Below are 21,253 nucleotides of genomic sequence, written 5' to 3' on the forward strand. Positions count from 1 at the left end.
ACAGAACATGAGGGAGGCTAAAACAAATGTGTTCTTACCTCACAGCTCTCTTCCATAATGTGAGTTCCAACAGTGCTCTAATCTCTCTTCTCCTATCCTGTAATATCTGAATTTTCTGTCCTCTGCAAGAGCTCTCTGAATTTCTCTAACTTAACCAACSTGCTGCAGTCCCTAATGGCATGATTGGAAAGCCAGAGGTCACTAACGTGGGAGTCTGAGCTGCTTCCTTACAGCAGCAGGTGGCAATAAGGTAGTGCAGGAGCCAGGAGAGTATACGTCAGTATATATATCTTACATAGTATATATTAGGAAGCAAAAATTTCCTTGATAATCATGAAGATTTTATCTACAGCATGGATCTACCAAACTAAAAACTGATTTAAAAAAGCRGAATTGGTTAAAATGTAGAACAAGCAGATATCAGAAGCTTTCCATGAAGTGTTCAGTTTTATGAAATTTTCAGTATGTACCCCAGTTCTAACAAGTTTCAGAAGTGAGCCTGTGTGCTCTGCTTCCTAGCACCACTGAGCATATAGTTCCATCATCAGTTTGAGGAGATCTAAGTCTGCTTAGCTGCAAAAAGGTGCAGTGTCACTCTTCTCCAAGGTGCTTTTCTACCTATTTCTTTGTAAAGGTACTAATATTTGTGCAGCCATGCAAACAARTTACCCCAGGGAACCGATCCAGCTGCAAATTAATCCAGTAAAATAAACTATTTTTGCAGCAGGATCAATTCCCTGATCCAACTTTCTTTACAGCCACAAAATCATAAATGCCAGTACCAGACAGAGAGAAAGAACCTGGACTCRGAATTGGGAAAGAGGGATGGGAGAGTTTCAGCATCTATATGTTTAAAGAGTGTCCCAGATACAACCGTATGTTACCTGGCTAGATATAGAAAACTCATGTCAGATAGGCACCAAACCACTTAATGCTCAGTAAGTTGTAACTAGTTGTGTCAGTAAACCCTATAATTGCAAGCAGTTTGTGTCAATGCACAGGACAAAAATCCATTAAGTTCTGTCTCAGGAGTTTGGGTTGCCATATACGTCACCCTGTCTGTTGCAAGTATTTCTCAAGCATCACTTGTCTGTACCCTGTGAGATAACTGGATTCAGGCACCCCTTTCCCCTGCTCCTTCAGGCACTGAAACCCATCACTTAGTCATCCAGTAAGACCTTCAAACCCTGATGAGCTGCTGCTTTGCAAGTGCCTGCATTTCTGAAGGTACGCGTGGATAAAGCTACTTACACCCTCAAATGYTGTTGTGCTGCTTAAAGCCCTAACCACAACGGGATTCTCAGCTAAGTCTCTCCTGGTTACCTCATCCAATCTGAAGCATGCCTATAGGATCAGGCCCTATACATAAAACAGGCACAGACAAGATCTGTGAAGGTCTGAAGGTCAGCGGCTGGCATGTATATGCATTGCATATATGATTACATTCTAATTCCCAGAAGTCAGAGCACACAGCTGCAGAAGTAGAGACTGTTTCATTTTCATTAATGCTCAAGAGGTATCATTTACATAATACCAGATTTAAAAAAACAATAATACAAACAACCTTCTGAAACTGTTATACTAAAAAACACCTTGCACTGACTTCAGTAGGATATTCATATAGCTAGCTGAGATTTCAGAGAGAATATCATGGGGGCATCATAAATACTGCATGTTCTAACCAGCTATCTCAGTAATAAGTACTACACAAATATTCATGTTAATTTGTTATTACTTCTTCAGAAGAGAAAACTCATGATTTTTTTTTCCCTCTCCTCAGGTGTAATCCTTGGATTTTCTCTCCGATCCTATAAGATGAGTTATCGGGAAGTCAAGTACTTTTCATTTCCAGGAGAACTACTTATGAGAATGCTGCAAATGCTGGTCCTGCCACTAATTGTATCCAGTTTAGTCACAGGTAAAAAAAGCAAAAGATTTTTCTTTCTGAAGTTTTCTCTTAARTAATTTGATAAAGATGCACACACTAAATCATAAAAAATGAATATTCCATATGCTAAAACAGAAATGTAATAACCTGCAGAATRAGCTATTGCTGCTAATGTTATTTTGGAGACAGTATCACAAGGTCTGAATTAATAAACAAAGTAATTAAAAGATGTTTTTCCACTTTCAAAGTCACTCTAACTGTGCAAGTTATTGTATGTAGCTGCTATGAAGCAGACTTTGTACTTCATTTTCTTCTCCTTCTTTCTAGACTGGTATCTCCTTCAATGAAATCCTACTGTTATGAAATATAAGAAATATCAGAAAAATAGTAATTATTTCATTCATGCTCCAAGTCCCCCCAAAATTTAAACTATTGATTACAGGAAAGAATCTGTAAAACATCTGTCTACCTCCTGTCCTTTTAACAGCAGACTGGAAACAATAGGTGATAGATATATTGTGTGGAAGAGATATTATCCCATCAGTTCTGGTTTTCTTTYTTCTGGTTAGCAACTCTATTATTCTTCAATTACTTCCTATCAAGTTGTTTGAGCTACAGATATAATAATTAATTTAATATGATGATGGATGCCTTGCCATTTCACCTCTARGAAGTTTCATGCAAAAGCTCTCAAATTTTTTATGAACATTGAAGTTCAGGATGTATCTGTCATGTATTTATCCTATTAATTATATGAAGAAAAGAAKGCAGATATTTTGCTCTATCAGCAAATCAGTGGTATAGCTAGGAGAAGAACTTATGAACTTAATCAGAAACATCTAATATTCACTCTTAAAATCTAAATACCTAATACACTATCTTTATTGGTAGAGGATCCAGAGCCTATAAACTGTTCTCTACTCTACTTGTAATACTACTTGTATTGATTAAAATCTTTCAAAGATTTTAATAGTAGGATCTACTTTTAGAAATGCAAATGAGTACACACTCCATCTGTAGCGGTACTAAAGACAGTATGTATATGTATGAGCTGTTAGTATAACAACAGAAACTATGATATTCACAGATCAAAAAAAAATTTGCCTTCACATCTTTCAAGCAGAAAGAAATGTTTGTTTCTATGTGCACAGACTATATGGGTATTGAAAGTTTAATGCACACTGAAACTAGAGAGAAATTTATAAATCTCAGAGGGGAAACAAGGACATATTTTCTTCCCAGCCAGTCCTCTATAATTCTTTTAATCATTACATTCTGTGTCTCTTCTCTCCTTGCTATCCTCTTCTCTCTTCTGCATACAAAGCCCCCAGCATGGCTGGCCTTTGATAGGAGAAACCACTAAAAGGAGAGAGGGAAACACATTCACCTTCCCTCRGTGTCTGACACGGCTGCTCTGGCTGCCCTGTTTCGGAGGCTGAGTCACTGCAGAAGCAATTATCTGCTCAATTCCTTGTAACTCTGCATCCTTACTGCTTCTGGAGAAAGATGAAGTCAAGACAGGAAATCTGGAAGATCAATCCTCCTATACAAGGATTGGCATTTATTTATTTTCAAAATTTAAACTTCCTTAATCAGGAAGGGTACAATGGCAGAAAACTTAATGCAATTCAAAAATGACAGATTTCAATCTAAAAAATATCCTTAAATATAATAGTACTATGTCCTTTCTTTCATGGGATTACATAAATTTTCCAGTTTATTGCTAACAATTCTGGAAAAACTGTTTTCTACACTGGACAAGACCTCATTAGCACACAGATGATTTTAAAACAAAACGATGCTCTTAAATATTTGATGCATAACTGTCATATGCGAGTAAGCATACAGGTATTATTTAATCTAAATAACAGACTACAATCTCTGCAGGCATACTACTGTGCAATTTTATAGACACTCTTGGATTATATGTTTTACATATTACAAGCTAATTCATTAGATAAGAGTCTTAAGCTTCTCAACTCAGTCTTAAAACCATTCTATGATGCATCCATGAGCCAAATCTCTTGCTTTCTGTATTTTGTTTGGCAAAGTTTTAACTGTAAGACTCATCCCAGGTATTGCACACTGATAATATAATTACTTTTTCCCATTGTACATGATTTGAATAAGTATTTTCGTTGTTTGTAGGCATAAGGGTGTCTCCCAGCTATGATGGTCTAGGTTTCCATTTGCATTTATGTAAGCGTGCTCAAAATAACTGGTTATGAGGATAATATCAGAACATGTGGTCTCTGAGGTATTAGAAATAGACTAGTCATGATTACATTCATTTTGTCACAAATAATTTGGATATCAAAGAAATTTGAACAGTAAAAATGAAGTCATAATTATACAAGTTGTAGGCTATTCTATAAGTGATAGAAAAAATCAGGAAGTGAAGAGGTCTGATAGGCATGCACTGCTCATAGTTATTCACAGACTCTTCGGAAAATAAACCGTAAGTGTTCAAGTCAAGTTAGTCACATTTCTGTGCAGACTATTTTGATATTTTCATGAAGTAAACAATGCAGAATCATATTTCAACCTTTAAGAGCACATTTAACTTACGAATTACCATTACTGTGGTTCAAGCAGGTAAGCAGTTTTCTCCATGAGATTCTGTCTTCTGATGTGCATGTTACCAGGCATGTGCTGACATCTGTTTGGGAGAAAAGAGAGGTTATTAGCATACCTTTCACCATCTTTTACTGTTTATAGGAAAATATCATTATATGAATATCTGTACTCTTCATCTTTTGTGGTTTAGGCACAAATCCAGCTGCATACTCTATGCTCATCTTTATTCTCTATATTCTTACAAATATGAGAAATCATAAGTCAATATTCTCAATCAGTATCTCTTTATAAAGTCAAAGTTCAGACATAGTATATGGGAGACAGCATAAATAGCTAAAAGATAGAGCTAAAATTCCCATTGGGATTATTTTTGCATCAGATCTGGCCTGAATTCTTAGACAAACACAAGGCTGACAATTTTGCCCCCTCCTTTTTTTTTTGAATTTGCTGCAGTTACAGGACTGCGTATTTTAYACCTTTTTATTTCATCATAACTTGAAATATTTGACATAAACAGTTTGGTTGACATAACTATTTTAAAATATCCATTGTTCATGAACAAAAATATAAACTAAATATATATGCACATGTTAACAATTTCATTCATTATGAAATAGGCAAAGATGGCAGGATTTGCACCATTAAGAAGGCTATGCATTAACATTTTTTGAGCTATTAGAGCAGGATCATCACGTAATTGAAATTCCAGCCTTTAAAATTGGCCACAGGTCTTGTCAGCATGTTTCAGTTGGGAAGACTATACTTCACTATATCTAAGACATCACAATGAGGTACCCCTTCCTAACCAAACTACATATTTCCTGAAATCAAATTCACATAAATGATTCATGAATAGTCTCTTTTAAAAAGCATAGGTGGAGCATGACGATTTCTGTAAGGGCTACTTGCTACTTGGCAAGTATTTTGCACAATTTTAGTCATATCCCAGTTTTACTGACATGCTGGATCTCTTCCCCCAAAATTCTGAAGCTTGGAATTCAGTTTTACAGGGACCATTACTATTAAACATAAGTAAACAGTGATTAACTCCTATGCATTTCTTTCTAATATCTTTGCTTGGTAACATACAGCAGTGTATAAAAAGCCCAGGCAAGATCTGACATCCATTTTTGCTGGACACTGCATAAACACAGTAAGAAACCATCCTGTCTTGAAAAATCTAYCAATACGAATCAAGGGGGTTCGCAGGGGAAGGAGATAGGGAATATGGAAATGATGAGACAGAGAGGCCTGCCGACTTGCACAGGCAGGTCAGCAATGATGCCACCAAGCGCCGAACCCAACCATGAACGCGAGCCCAGCGCACAGGGCATTAGGTGATAATGCTCGTCCAAACGGTTAATGGAAGTAGCACAGCCACAGTGCAAAGAAGTCTTAATCACAGACCAAGATTTTATGTGCAAGATTCTGCACAAACACAAATCAAAGACTGAACTTTCACACACGGGCAAAACAGTTTGGAAGACTGAGTACGGAAGGATTACTTCAAATAAAAAAAAACACTAATAAGCCTAACCTTTAACAGAAAGGAAAGGAAAAATAGCAAGCAGGCTATGAAACATAATAATCGTGTRTTATTGGCTATCCTAAAAATTCAGTTCACAGGAATGATAGGAATGATGATTGATGAAAGAAAAAATGCCATAGGCCAAAATCTTCACCTGCACTGGTGTATATTACCTGCTAATTAAATGAACGAAGTTGTACCACCTTCCATCTGTGCAGAAAGACAGTTTATGAAAATGATGTGGAAGTTTTTTGTAGTGGTTTTGTAGTTTATTAGCATATTTTTTAAGGCTGCTATGCTCTGAAGGCACTTCTGTTTCCCAAATATTGAAACTATTAGAGTGCATTTCCTAAAGCATCTTGGTATGTAGTTTGTAGTACATCTTTGTTGATATTAGCTTCTCATTCTAATTACAGTCATAATATGACTGTCTCTCATAGACTGTGGAAGACRCAGAAACTTCCCTGACCTTCACACAACCATGTGAGAACAACTACAACCGCAACAACTGCAGGAGACACGAGTGACTTTCCTTTGGGCAGAGTCAGAGACTCAGTAGGTTTTGTCCCCAGGCTTCTTCAACACATACATATCATTTACCACTGCACAAACTRTAGAAAAAGTTGTCAACATGCAGACAGCTGATATTTCCATTTGTGGATACTTTGTAAAACTGCTCTCATATATACATACRATTCTCTTGATTCCAGCTATCACTGAAGTGCAATGAATGGTGGCATTAGTAAGGAACATCGTGTAGTCTCTGATGGAATGAAAACAAAAGGCAGATAGCGTGACTCAAGTACTAAAACAGAAGTAAAGATCACAATTAACAGCCRGGTTGCAGTTGCTGGAAATCATCTATATAGAAACAAGCATAATGTTCAAAGACAGAACTGAACTAGAAGTAGGCTCTAAGTCACTCTCTTACATAAGCCATGAAAAATGCAGCATCTGGTTACGAACAAAGATTGAAAGATTTTTTGGTGAAAAGCCAAATTTTGCCCAAAGCACCTTTTAGATAYAAAATGTGAAAAATCAATGCTGTGACATGTTGTATAACCTTAGGCAAATCAAGTCACCCTTTTGTATGTCTGCTTTCTTTCAGAYGTGGTGCTGGCAAAGTTTTTTTTATAGCTACTAGACAGAAAAGAAGATGACTATATGCACTGGAAATTTTAATGGAGATATGTAGATTAAGTTGTCATAGCTTAGCTAAAGTATATAGATGGGATTTTTTTTAGTTATATCACTGTAGAGATGGAAACAAACTTGAGCAAATAGTTACAGCAAGAACGATATGGGGCCTTTAGAGACACAGTTACTGTGGAAATATTACGCCCAAAGTTACCTAGTGACTAACTGCAGCTAGTTATGATGATATCACCTATCACCAATAACCAGATATGAATAAATCCAGCTATTTAATAGGAATGTGTTTACCACAAAAAAAAAAAAAAAAAAAAAAAAAAAAAAAGTTCTCCCCAAATTAGCATATGGTACGATGGAGCTACACCATCTTGAATGACAGGAGAGGTGCGATACAGTGGCATCGTCTCCCCTGTCCACAAAATAGTGAATGCAAAGGGCCAGAGGGAAGTTTCCTCTTCCTGATTCCTCATTTCAAGTAACACAAAACAAGAGGAAGGTTTCTGATAGCGAGACTTGTGGATTATTTCTTAAAAAGAAGAGAGGTAGGGAATCCATCTTGTATCAAGGTTTGTGGATGCAGGAGACTAGTTTCGGTATTCTCCTGCCTTGTTGCTCGTCCTGTCTATTGTGGAAATCATGCTATCACTTACTACAGGGCCCCAGGTGCTGTCTGGTTTCAGCYACAAATGTTTATGATAATTTCAACAGATGGAAAGTCTCTCCTTGATGTCCGTATATATAAATATGGACGTGACCCGTATGTCTGTTCTACTGACTCTTAGAACGGCATCCACCAGGGAGCAAATGCCGTGCAGCCAGCATTATCCTTTGCTCAAGAAGAAAAGGGAGGTGCCGAGCAGTAAAACCTTTAATTCATTTTAGCAGGAGACCYACAATCTTATGTATCGCTTGTGCAACATGTGGGGTACTCAGAGTAGAGCTGGAAGCCAAAAATATTAACGAACAGCTGGTCTTATTCTTCTCTGTTTCAGCTGAGGAAAAGATAYGGTTCATATAGTTCACATATGAAAACTGAGAAACAATTAGGCAGTATTTGCACAATTTAGCTGGTCACCAGAGCAACTTCTCCAAAATATAAAATTTGGAAATTTTCCAACTTTCAAAAATTCTTCAATTTTTGAGTGTTCGAAAGAAATTGGTTTAGAAGTCAGATCACTCAAATCTCACTTAATCCAATAGGAAGATTTCTRTTGACCTCAATTGACTCTAGTTGTGGACAAAAGAACAGAACTGATCGATTCTTTATGACTGCACCACCTTTTGGATTTCCCAGTGCATTTGAGCACTGCATATTTGCATAGGAAGCTTTCTACTGAGGAGCTGTGTCTCCTACTRTAGTAAACCCACTATCAGTAATCAACACTTAACACCATATGTAAGATTTGAGACAACCAACCTTCCAATCTGTTCAGTCTTCGTCAAAATCCATAAACATCCTAGGGGCATGTTATTTTTTTCTTATAGCTTCATTTTAATACACAAAGTGTCATTAAAAACAAAAAGCTACTTAGCTTCTTTTTCAGGCAACCCTTCATTCCCCACCCAAAATGCTATACAACATGTTAACACTAACTGCTGAATTACATGACGGCCTTTATTCTATGCGCACATCACTTCATGCACTCAGTTAGGTACTTAGATATGCAGTGAGAATAACTGSGCAACAGAACTATTTAATTTGAACATCCAAATACTTTTTTGCACAAATAAGGGAGCACTCTCATTTGAGTCTGTGTGTGCCCAAAACCAAGGCTGGCTAAAAACATAGCCATGCAAGAGATTAAGATTGTAAAGATCCACTGTCACGTAAATAGGACCCTTCGTAGGAATAAGGAAACAAGTGAAGAAATATTACCAGAGTTGACCCAGGTTCTTCTCAAGCTAGCATCAATATAGTAGATTAGGGCCAACAGCAGCTAAATATCTACAAACACTTCGCTAAATAAATGTTTTTATGCCGTTTCAGAAGAAAGAACGATGAAACTTCATACACAATTACTGCAATCACTAGCTCATCAGTACCTGTATTACTGTTTAAAGCACATGCCTATTAAGTGTGGCGTATCCCCTCTAGTAATAACTGTTTAGACAGGTACAGAAAGAGGAAAAAATTGGAACCCTCCTATACTGTTTCCCTCCACAGTCCTTAACAGAATGTGGGCAGGATAAGTTTAATAATTCTGTCATGTAATTCTAAAGCCTAAAGCTTTTAGCAGTTACAAAAGGAGTCTAAGCAGCAGGGCCACCACATTTTGGAGACTCAATAAAGAAACCAAAATAGGYTGGAAGCCATTCAGTACCTAGAAGCATTCATTTTCAAGTCAACAATTTAAAACACAAAAGAACCACAAGCAGATGCAACGCGTGTTGGCAATCAATTTGACTACAATTTCCTGAATATAYTTCCTGAATAAGCTTTTGCACAAAACATACTCCAGGAAATAATAAACTATAACGTAGCTGAAAGTCAGAAAGCCTTGTGCAAGATGTGGATGTTAGAAAATAATAATGAAATGTCATATATATTTGTTTAACAACTATACCTTTGGATGGAACTTTTATTTAGAAAGTGCTATATAAATGTTAACCTATGCAAATAGTGAAAGAAAGRAGCTACAGAATGGATCATACGAAGTAAATATAACTTGATTCAGAACCATTCCTGAAGCACTTTTGCCATAGGAAATACATAGCACATCCTCATACAAGCTTGAGAGAATAATTTTAAGGGAACTGAGATACCACTCAAAATTAAAACTTAATGAAAGCAGAAATGAAATTGTTGCATATAATGACATTCTGTATAAAACAAATGTTTAAGGTACCATGTAATAAAAAACCCAAAGCATCACACGCAGTGATGAAAAGTAAGCAGTAGTAGAGTTTTCAATTATTCGCTGCAGGCAGTAGGGAATGAATAAATAGCCAAGGTCTTCAATAAAGAAAGAAAACAAAATACAAAAGAACCTCTATAATCATTTGAGTTTGCTACTAGCMCTTAATTTAAAGGCTGATTTACATTTCTTTGCAAAATTTGGGGGAGTTTAATGGACCACTACTTTAAGTTGTTCCACAAAGTACTGAATAACAGTTTGTGACACACCATTAGCCAGTGTGCATTCCCCAAGGGATTCCAGTTGAGTTAATTATAAGTAACAACCTCTCATCTGTGATGGCTTTGCTTCAATTTTTTATCTTGATTCAGATGCATAACATCTAGACTTCATTGTGCACAGGCAAAACCAGCAAACAAAACAAAATGCAAAAACGATTTGGAAGCGCATGTAAGGGTTAAAGCATCTTGCCTGAACACTGTGGGACTGTTAAAAACAAATCCTGTATCTTTATTGCCATTTCTATTTCAGTCAAAGGCAGAAAGACTGAAAATATCCTAGGGACAATATATGACAATTTTTTTGAGTTAAATATAATTAATTCTGAAGTGGTTACAGGAAAATAACATACCTGAAAACTACATAATAAAAATATGATATCTAATATCAGCTACATAAGATTGCAAGTGGAAGAAAAGGAGACTCCAAAACGTCCATTCAAGGAAAACTGAAAAATGCACACAATGCAAAAACAAGTCTCCTCAGCAGTTTGGGCATTAAGATACTGTGACCAAGTATTTTATTCATGATATTGAAAACCGAAGCTGTAAAGAATGTTTTCCATGAYGAATTACTCTATGACAAAATGACAGATGAAATACAGCAGTGCCAAGTGCAAAGCAATACACCTGGGATAGATGAACACACTACAGCTATGCAATCATGGGTTCTTAGTTAGATATTAGCACACAGGAAAGAGTTCTTGGAATAACCAAACAATATGGAGAAGGTGACAAGGCTTACAGGAGTATGGAGTTCAAGTGAAATGCAAGGAGGGATTAAATAAACAAGAACTCTTGGCCTTGAAAAACTCTTCAGCTTCCACAATTGATGTGGAAGGTCTTCACAAAGATCCACAGAAATCATGGATCATCTGTAGAGGCTTAAAAGGAATAATTATTATTTAGCTGATAATTATTTTTTGTGAAAAAGGAACTGTGGGGTGCCTAATGAAATAACTAGGCAGATCTAAAACAAGAAAAAGGAAGTACTTTTTCATGCAGCACACAATTAAATTGCATTGCACATTGCCATAAGACTGTTGTAGAGGCCAGAAGTTAGCGGTTTTGAAAGGGAACTAGAGAACTCACAGGTAAAGCCATCTTTGACCATCAAACCTGGTGTAACTGGCAACTTARGAAGTCCCTAGTTCCCACTGATGGCTAGATGCAGTGAGGACAAGCAAGACGAAGTGAGCACTATACTTGTTCTTTTTCTTATAGTCTTCTGTAAAAATCTGTTGCCAAGTACCATTGAAGACAAAAAAAATGGGTTGGACTGACCTTTGGACTAACCCAGTTAATGATTTCCCATAGATTTATGTTCAATCGTCTATTGTTGCACTACATAGAATTTCATATCAGATTCAAGATCTTTCTGCAGTTATCCTTAAAAACATCATAGAGCAATTACTCTAAGGCACTGACTACAGTCAACAGTTTCAATTTCTTGACACAATATACCTTTCTTCAGCGCCAGTTTAAAACCAAAGAAAAACTCTTCCAGAGTATGAGAATCACCTCACCTTCAGGAAGTATAAATTGACTTCATTGACATGAAATTAGACATAAAAGAGCTATAAAAGCCATATATCAAGAGAGAAGAAAAAGACTAAACACAATAATGTCAGTAAATCTTAATTACACCACTACTGGGAATTTGACAGATAACAGCAGTGGAAGAGCCATACTGGAGTATGACAAAAAACAGCCTAACAACTTGGGAAGAGAACAGTTACACCCAGGGAKATTTAGGTTCGTGGAGGCTCCTTTAACAGCTTTTCCTTTCCTATTCCTTTCACCTTTTTCCCTCCAGCTGTGATATGAATCCCCATTTCCTGTGTGTGAGCATAGCACAGCTCCATTATATTTGCTTCCTTCTCAGTCTGCCCTTGCTGTAACACAGGCCACACAATACAATTGCCACAATCGTTTGTGAAGACCAGAAGCATCTGAACAGTCATGAATCTTCCTGAGGGTGCCTTTTGAGGGCACTGGGAACACTACTCGGACTACTTGCACCATAGCAGGAGTAACACTTACTTTCCTCTCATCAGAGGTGTAAGACCTGACAAACACAAAATACTTTCCGAATCATCCCATCAGCTACATAGATCAATGCAGAAGGAACAACTGCAGACCAAAACATGTTTGCATAAGCAGAAGGTCATCACCTCTGGTCCTCTAGTCTTTGTTTCAACCTTGATTTTTCTTTTTCCATGTTGGCATTTGTTGACTGATAATGTATTATTTTCATTTATTTCTAAAAAAGAAAAGAAAAATGTAACTGCTGGATCAATACATGCTGTCCATCAGCTATGTTTTGGCATTATGAACTTTTATAAGGATGATTCATATCTTCCTGTACTGGAAGCAGAGATTTTGAATACTTGTCTCTCGACAGTGCTGCTGGGTGCCCCACCTGAATTCTGAGTAAGGGAGAAGGAGGAAAGCCACCGTGCACTGCAGGAGCTACAAGACCCAAGCCTTGTGTCAGGCTTCCAGTAAATGAGTTGATTGTATGGAACATGAGGAAGACAACTCAGCAAGCTGTTCCTCCTCGTATCCAGCCGAACAGCACAGCTCTCACTGGTGAGGGAGGAGAAAGAAGAGGAAAGAGTCGCGCAAGACAGAAATCTCTAGCTGGGGAACTATCTGTTGAGACTAGAAACATAACTAAGAATCGGCAACATCTGGGATGTGAGCTGCACTTTTACACAGTCAGACAGAGGATGCATCAGCTACAATTCCTTTTGCCCAGGGACTCCTGTTATTGCATATTTTTTCTTTACTTTCTCTTCCAAGCTGTTGCTGAATATATTCTTTATCCAGCAGTTCAAGGCATGAGAAATCATTCTCATTAGATGAATGCAACAAAACATATAAACAATCCTGTTGTAAATGGAGTAAAGGGTCTCTCAGAAGATAAGGCTACAAATTTTTAAGCGCTCACATGGTAGGTAGGAATTGCTTTCAGCTGTGGCATAGGTCCATTGCATGGATGTCAACTTTTTGCAGAGATATAACAAAGAGTGAAACACATTTTCCTTATTCCTCTGTTGGAAGATGGCCTCCAGATGAGTTCCTGAGGTAGCCATGAGCACCGCAAAACGTTTGCTAAAACCTGGAATCTCCTGCACAAACTTGCCAGCCTTTTTTAACTGGGTGGCAAATCTTTCGATGCAAATTTTTCCAACTCACATGGTTTGATACGGTTTTCTCATCATCAGTTTTGGCTTGGTCTGTGCCACTTCTAGGCAGTGTCTCAGAAATTTTACTTGAGCCATCCTGATGACCCTTTTTCCTACTTATATAAGCCCTTTCTGATTACATTTTCTTGGAGTGATCTTTTTCTCTGCAGGAGTTTATTAATATGATATATGATATATCATATGTATGACATATGACATGTATTATATTATAATATTAATTATAATATATTATTGATAACAGTTATCACAATGATGATCTACAAAAGAGAAGCAAAAACTACTACGATACTAGGACAAGGAAAGACTTGTAAAAAAACCTTTTGTCTCTATTTATGGACCCATATCATGTAGGAAGTGTAAAGAACAAATTGTAACATAGCAATTCAACTCTTCCTAAGTAACACAGGAAAAAGGAAAACAGTAGAGCTCTCAAGTCCCACTTCATCAGAAGCTTTCAGATCTTAACACTATTTGTGAAGACTCATCTCTGGAAGTTTAGTACCTAAGAAAGTTAAGTTCCTGGCCCCCTAGTCGTGAAGCAAATTTCAAAAATAGGTCTTGGCTATATTCTGAAAACTTAAAAGTGTCAGACAACAAATAAAAAGCATTTATTTAATATTTGGAGAGCATGATTTGTAACTCCTGAGTGGTTAGAGTTATCAATTCTGGTATTATTTCTTAAGAAATATTTATCTTCATTACTTCACTGAAGAGTCTGAAGGGCATCACACGTATCACAAATTGTGATGAATACTTTGGACTAAGTATGATAAAACAAACACTCACTTAGATACCTCAGTTAAGCATGAGTACATTTTTTCAGGATCTAGCCYGAGTTTGTAATAATTACATAGTTAAACAGAATTCACATTTCTTCAGGTAATTAAACYTTTTCACCCTCAGGCAATTATACCACTAGCTCTTCACTGGTGGTAGATAAGAAGAAGAGAAGTACAGCATAGCACTAGAAGCACACTATTTGCATTAGAATTAACATGCTGATGCTGATTTCTTCCTACATAAATGGCTCCCTTATTTTCTCCCTACTTGTATGCAAAGCTAAATACTTACTTTATTCTGACATTTCACCACCCACTTCTAACTTAGATTTGAATTCTCAGATAATATCAGAGATTCTCCAGTGAATATAGCTCCTTTTCAGAGCTACAGAAAAAATAGGTTTGGTCAAAAGTTCACTTAATGAATGGCTATTTCACTGATGAATACAGTCTTGCACTGAAAATCAGCTTTGTTCAATATTTACAATTACAGTAAGTCTTAACTCCAGAAGCCTTAAAGCAAATAAAGTTGTAGGAATTTACCTTTCTAGGCCTGCTAATATCTGTCCCAGTGCTAAAGAAGTTGTTCAAAGGGCCTGCATCAGTAAAGAAGATACAGCTTTCAAATCCTAAATAGGATGTTTAAAATTTGATTAAAAAGTAAACGGGCTTCTTTTCTGTTCTGCAGAACATGAGAGTCCAATAATAACAGTGATCTAAAAAAGACCTCTTCTCTTTCATCTGCTTTACTTAAAATCAGCTGATATTTTCTTTGGTGCCTTAGCCCTCTCATAGAAATTTGTATCTTCAATCCTGCCTGCAAGCAGATGATGCCCATATGGCAACTGTGTAACAGTTGGGGAGCCAAAACCTATTTTTCAGCCTCACTTAGCATTGTAAGATGCTGGAAAAGAGCTAAATAATATTATTAAAAAGCACGGACTGCTACTGTCAGGCATTCTAGAGGAAGTCTTGACTTCTTTCCACTGCCTCCTACAAGGCTGGAGGGTGGAGAAGGACGAAGGCTTTGATGTTGTAAGGCTTTAACCGAATCAGTGAYCCTGAGTTCAAAGGCCACTGAAACAAAGCAGAGTCAAAAAAGGAAAACAAAAGCCTGCTCACATGCAACTCCAGCTCGACACTTTTGTAATGAGTTCTCAGAACAGCCTTAACATTATTACTGAACTATGAAAAAACCTAAGCACAATGCCAATTAAAAAGTAATAGACTAATTGCAGCTAAAGTAGTAACTCCTTGGTCTTCATAGCCCATTATTAGAGCACCTTAAATTCACAAATAAGAGTCAAATTTCTCCTAAACTTCATCTGACTGTTATTCATTAAATTCCTGGGGATTTAGGGTGTAATTAGGATTTAGTCCTATAGTCTGTGAAAGAAAAAGGAAATTTGTCATGTGGTTATGCATCAGGATATTCTTATTTATTATTAAGATATTAACTTGCAGCTTTTAAGTGGTGTTTTCTAAAAGACTATTACTTCGTAAATTTAAAAATGTCTATATATATTTTTTCCAACTGATGGCTGCATTAGATCCCATGCTTTTGGAGCAGACTGCTGTAATTTTTAAAGGAATTCACAGATTGTTTCTAGATTCTCTATTAATATAAGATTTCATTTTGATGATATATACAATTTTACATGCAGATTTTTTTCATATCACATCCAATTCTTTGGTTTCTTTGAAAAAATCTGCATGTAAAATTAGAAATTGCAGAACAATAATTAATGTCTTTGAAAAAATCTAAAAATATTCTATGACAAATTAATTATTGTTCTGCAATTTCTAATGCAAATAATGACCCATTTCATGCATTTCCTTTTGCCATAGGTACATAATACTACTGCATAATTCAAAAGCAGCAATCCAATGGGCATGTTTTCATCAGAAACACTAGTAACATACTGCTGTTAGTTCAAATCTTAGCTGAGTCGCATCTGACAGCAGAACTTCTTTTCAAACGATGGCTGTTACATGAGCGCTATAAAATGAATTTAACTAATAATATATATGATTTAWCTAATAATATAATGAATTTAACTGTCAGATCATAGTGGACAATCATCCAAAGAAAAGCAACTATCACTGCAATTGGCTTTGCTATTGGCAGTTGTAGCGAAGAAGCCAAGAGCTGCCTGGTGACAATACTGGAGCACATTTTCAGTGAGAAAGTGAGGCCCTAGCATAGAGCTGAGACGAATCACAAATCAGTAAAATATCCTAAATCCCATGTCATCTTGCACACAGATAGAGTTATGTCTGTCTGTATCTTTTTAGAAAGGCAATCTTGATTTTTCATTCTTTAAATATTGCTCTCCAACTAGACTTCTGTTCAGTTCATTTTTAAAGCAAGGCAACAGAAGTGTCTCTTCAGACATCTTTACACATTGATGACGTAAAAGCAAATATATTTTTACATTAGACTGCATTATTAGCTGCTGTTCCTTTAGGGGTATCTTTAATCTCACATCTATATTCTCAACTATGTCATATTGTTTTTTCAGTAGCAGTTAAATTAGATGAGGAATGATTTAGCATAGCAAACAGTCTGCAGCTTCATCACATGGGAGACATTCACTCAAGTAACAGAAGCACTGTACATTTGTGGAATTTTAATAAGTGCTGTACATATGAAAACATGTCTTTGAAGGACTCCAGGCATAGTCTGCCAAAAATCAGACCAGATTTTTAGCAGATTAAAAGCTTCCACATGTATTTCAAGATACTGCATTATGGCCTTTTTGGAGCACTAAGTAATAGGCTTAACACCCTTCAGAAAGGAAAGGTATCTCTCTCAGTTGTATCTTGCCAAGATGTAGTACATTTTGTGCTTAAAGTAGGTATTTTGGGCAATATGTTCTGAAAAAGTAACAAGTAGTACTTTCATCCTTGGGGAATTTGGCAGAAATCTGTTACATCTACTAGCATATTTATTTCAACCCTGTAAGTATACACCCTGTAGGATTCAAGCGATCTTAATGTGCTTTGCCTTATCAGCTACCACAACGAACTTTTTTCTAATTAAACTGAAATAATTTACCATCCTACATTAGGCTTTTCTTAATCAAATGTTATGTGCTCATTGTTTCACTGCAAAACAATATAGAAATATAGAAAATAAGCATTTTTCTGCCCAGCAGCAGAATCCGATTTCCAGGAGAGGTTAGTACAAATGTCTGAACATAAAAGGATGTCTTTTCAGAATTGTGCTATGCAGGTAGCACAGTGTTTTGTTACCGAAAAAAATTGTGAGCTGCTATTTTCTGTGTTCCTGGGTTTCTGATTCTTGGCTTGAAGACAGTCGGTCCTTTGTACTCTGTTATTACAATGAGGTAACCAAAGAAAGAGAGTCTTGGTCTGAGACTGTCAGCTGTTACTAATCACTGCTCCATGGCTTGCTGTGAATCCCTGCTTGCCTCTCCCTCCTGCTCTGCTTAGCACACATAAAGAAGATAAATTACTCCCTAGTTTCCCTTCAAAAAGCATATTGTTTGGCACATTCCAATACTGTGAGCAAAAGATGGAATAATGCGAAGAGTTAAATGGGTATCTAAACAGCCCCACAGCAGGGTCCTTCTCAGGCAGATGTGGGTTTCAGGAAATACGCTTTAGGACTGGCTGGCCAAATGCATTCTGTTATCTTGCAACCCTTAAAAGTCAATCCACTGTAGCCTTCCAAACAGCAYAGCATATTCCTGCAGTTTCCTGCAGTGACAGAAATATCACTGACATTCAATAAATGCAGTATGTATGTGCTGTATTTACATATTTCATTTTACTGTGAGCTCTAATGCTTTGGTGTTCATACATTATTTAGCCACAGCAGTCACAGACTGGGGAGTTTTACTGAATTCTTCCCTGCCTTCATTGACCAATGCTGTCCTGCTATAAGTGCAGAGCAGAATTTTAAAGGAAGAAAAGGAAGGTTTTTGAGCATATTTTAAAAAGCACAATGGAAGCAAGCAAAATAACAAGGAAGTAAGGCTGTGGAATACCCTACCACTAAAATAGTGAGGGTAAAAATAGCAACTGATTTGAAAGGGAAGCTTAATAAATGTGTAACYAAGATTGTATAATACATTTCCCTGTTGTATCAAAATATGGCACTTGAGGATCCAGGAAATACTTTCCACCATAGATTACCATCATTGTATTTTTTTATCAGATGACTGCTAATCTTGATGCACTGAAACCGAGTTTCATAAAGCGAAGTTATTCCACTGAAACATTCTGTGTTGAATGATAACAAAATRGTCTTTCAATATTTGTGGCGAACTGGAAGGTAAAAGTCATTGTAAAGCCACTAGAGATTGTTTGGTCCATTCAATTGTTTGAACGGTGGACACGCACGCCAGTCAGTAACGTTCTGATAGTTTTGTACAATCGTTTCACAAAAAATATTTCAAACTAAGTCTTCTATAAATACCAGAAATAAATATGTGTGGCAAGACTAGATTAGCATCCTCTAAGAAAGCGCTTTCTCCATYATGTGCATGGAACTACTACGACCTTTCTCCTTGCTGAGGTGGTGGAGTAGCCATGAGGAAAAGCACATCACTAGTCACATGCTTATCTGGACTCCTCCACACGCTGTCAAGTACCATCTTTTTCTTAAGGTCTGCGATTTCTCCAATTCTCCAATTCAATCAGGCAGTGAGATTTTTTTCTTAAATGTAACAGGAACATCTGTACATCTTCATGAGGCTAGATTTTAGATTTTTTTTCCTGCCCTGGCTGGAGTATCATATCCCTCTGGAGCTCTCCTGACCCCAGCTGCTCCTTCACACATCTTTGTTGCCTCCTCGCTGTTGCACTAGCACATGTTTTTTGTTCAGCTACGTGGTGAAGCGGAGTGGAGAACAGATTTTGCTTAAGAATAATCAGGGGAAAGTGAGGAATGCTTAACTTCCTTTGGCAGCATTACCACCATATAGCAAAGGATGTCGTTTGACAAGACAACCACACTGAAGTAATGGCAAACTACAGCCAAAAAGGGGAGGTCCATATTCTGCTTACCTTACAAAAACCAAAGTTAGTAGTTTTCAAGTGGCAAGGGATGGGGCAGGGCTACAAAGCTGTGGGGCCAGCCTGTTCCCTTAGGCAGTCACTCTCAGCCATTAAATTGGCTCATTAAATTGCACCACTCTATGCCAGCCATGAGTTTCATTAGTCAGCTTGGCTTAATCATGGCCATGTAACTTTGGATCAAACATAATTACTCATTTTTCTGTGAGGTATTTGTCCAGTGTTTTTAATGAAAATGGGAAACATCTTTTTTCTTTGTAATTTCATCATTCTATTTTTATTATTACTACCATTGCTATTAAAATAATAACCTAGATTTTGGATTAGCTTGGGGCCTGATTTTGTATAAGACTTAGAGGTCCAAGCTTTATTTAATTTTTCTTCTCAGGATGTGCTCTGCTTCTGTCAGGATAAAGGTTTAGAGCTTCATAATTTTCATTAAACTCAGGCAGTATTTCCATTTTTTTTACCTAACTAATGCCTTTTCCTTAGAATTTTTCTGTGTTACTCATTTCCACATATCCTCATCAACATACACAAAAAGGGTTGTTCTCATGGTCTCAAACTGTGAGTTTACTCATCACACAGTGCTCAGTGGATGTAGGGGGTCGGGAGTAGCCCATTTAAGACYGCTTCATTAGGAGAGTGAAAGACAACCTAAAAGAAACAAAATTAGGGCAACACTCCAGAATCAACAGTTGCCATTATTGCTGTTCCACCATAGGAGTCTTTAACAAGCAAATGCAACTTCCTAATGAAGAGACTGTAGAAGATAAACAGGAAAATAATTAGTAAAAAAAAGATGTTCTGTTCATAATGTTTGTTTTAAAAGATTAAGTCTGAAATAGCTAAAGGAAATGTATAAAAAAATCTGTATTAGCAAGGCAGTATTACCAATACAGTTCTACAATGCCGAATTAGTATAAATTTGTAATAGTCTTAGAAAGTCTCCCTTTTTTATTTCCAGTAGTGAATATTTATGAGTACCAGAATGCATAGTTCATCCTATACACTCATTCATTATTAGTTCATCATTGTTAAATTTGCAAATTCATCATTATGCATCAAAAATACTTTTCAAGTAACCAAAAGTTTAAAACATTTTGGGCAGAATATTAGATTCTCTTACATAAAATATAAGAACTTTAGTATAGGAAAGCAGACACACACATTTCTTATTTTTTCAAAAATTTGTTAAAGGGCAGCAAAGGCTTTCAAAAACTAGGATTCTACACATAAAAGGTAGTAGTTGAGCAATAAAATTTTTCAAATTGAAACTGTATATATACGTGTGTGTGTATAGATACACACACACACTCCCCTCACTGCCCATGACAGTTTTGCTTGCTCTGACAAATGGAAAATCACTAAAGTCATTAGGATCAGTCCTAAATAGGACAACTAGACCATAGTGACTTTCTTGTTTCAGAAAAAGCAAAAAAAAAAAGAGGAATGTTGCTACTTGCCCACTGTGGCAAGTGCATACCAATTACTGTTGCAACTATTTAAGGTASATGAATCTAAAGAAAGCCACCCCATTTAAAAACTGGTAGTTATAGGCCCTGATTCAGCAAACCACATTAGTTAATGATTAACATTAAGGATTAAGTGTAAAATGCTTTGCTGACTAGGGATTTAGATGCAGAAATAGGGCTTCAGTCATAACAGCTGCTGACCAGTTATCACTGTTATAAATGTGCATATTCCTTCTGATTATGTAAATTTGTATATTCGTCTTATCTAAAAAAGCTAAAAAAAATGCAGGTAGAAACTCTTAGGTACTGCTACGGTGAAGGTAGGAATGTGCTTAAATTGAAATCTCCTACTTAAATAGCTTACAATTTATGACTTTGGGGCACTAAACTTTTCTGCAAGAAATCAGCTGATCCAGTTGCACTAATTGAAGTTCTGAAGTTGTAGGACTTTTTAGCATTGGTTCTG

At 36.7% G+C, this 21,253-nt stretch overlaps 1 protein-coding gene across 1 annotated transcript in view; it reads left to right on the plus strand.

Annotated features, from left to right (window-relative positions):
- SLC1A3 (solute carrier family 1 member 3) overlaps positions 1-21,253 on the plus strand; it is a 62,221-nt gene that overhangs the window by 18,368 nt on the left and 22,600 nt on the right. Inside the window, exon 3 of the mRNA XM_085326321.1 lies at positions 1,781-1,918. Within this exon, the coding sequence (XP_085182447.1) occupies positions 1,781-1,918 (138 nt within the window). The remainder of the gene's footprint in view (positions 1-1,780; positions 1,919-21,253) is intronic.

This window comes from Rhea americana, unplaced genomic scaffold, assembly GCF_003343005.1.
Source record: "Rhea americana isolate MKP2758 unplaced genomic scaffold, rheAme1 scaffold_13, whole genome shotgun sequence".
NCBI lineage: Eukaryota > Metazoa > Chordata > Aves > Rheiformes > Rheidae > Rhea > Rhea americana.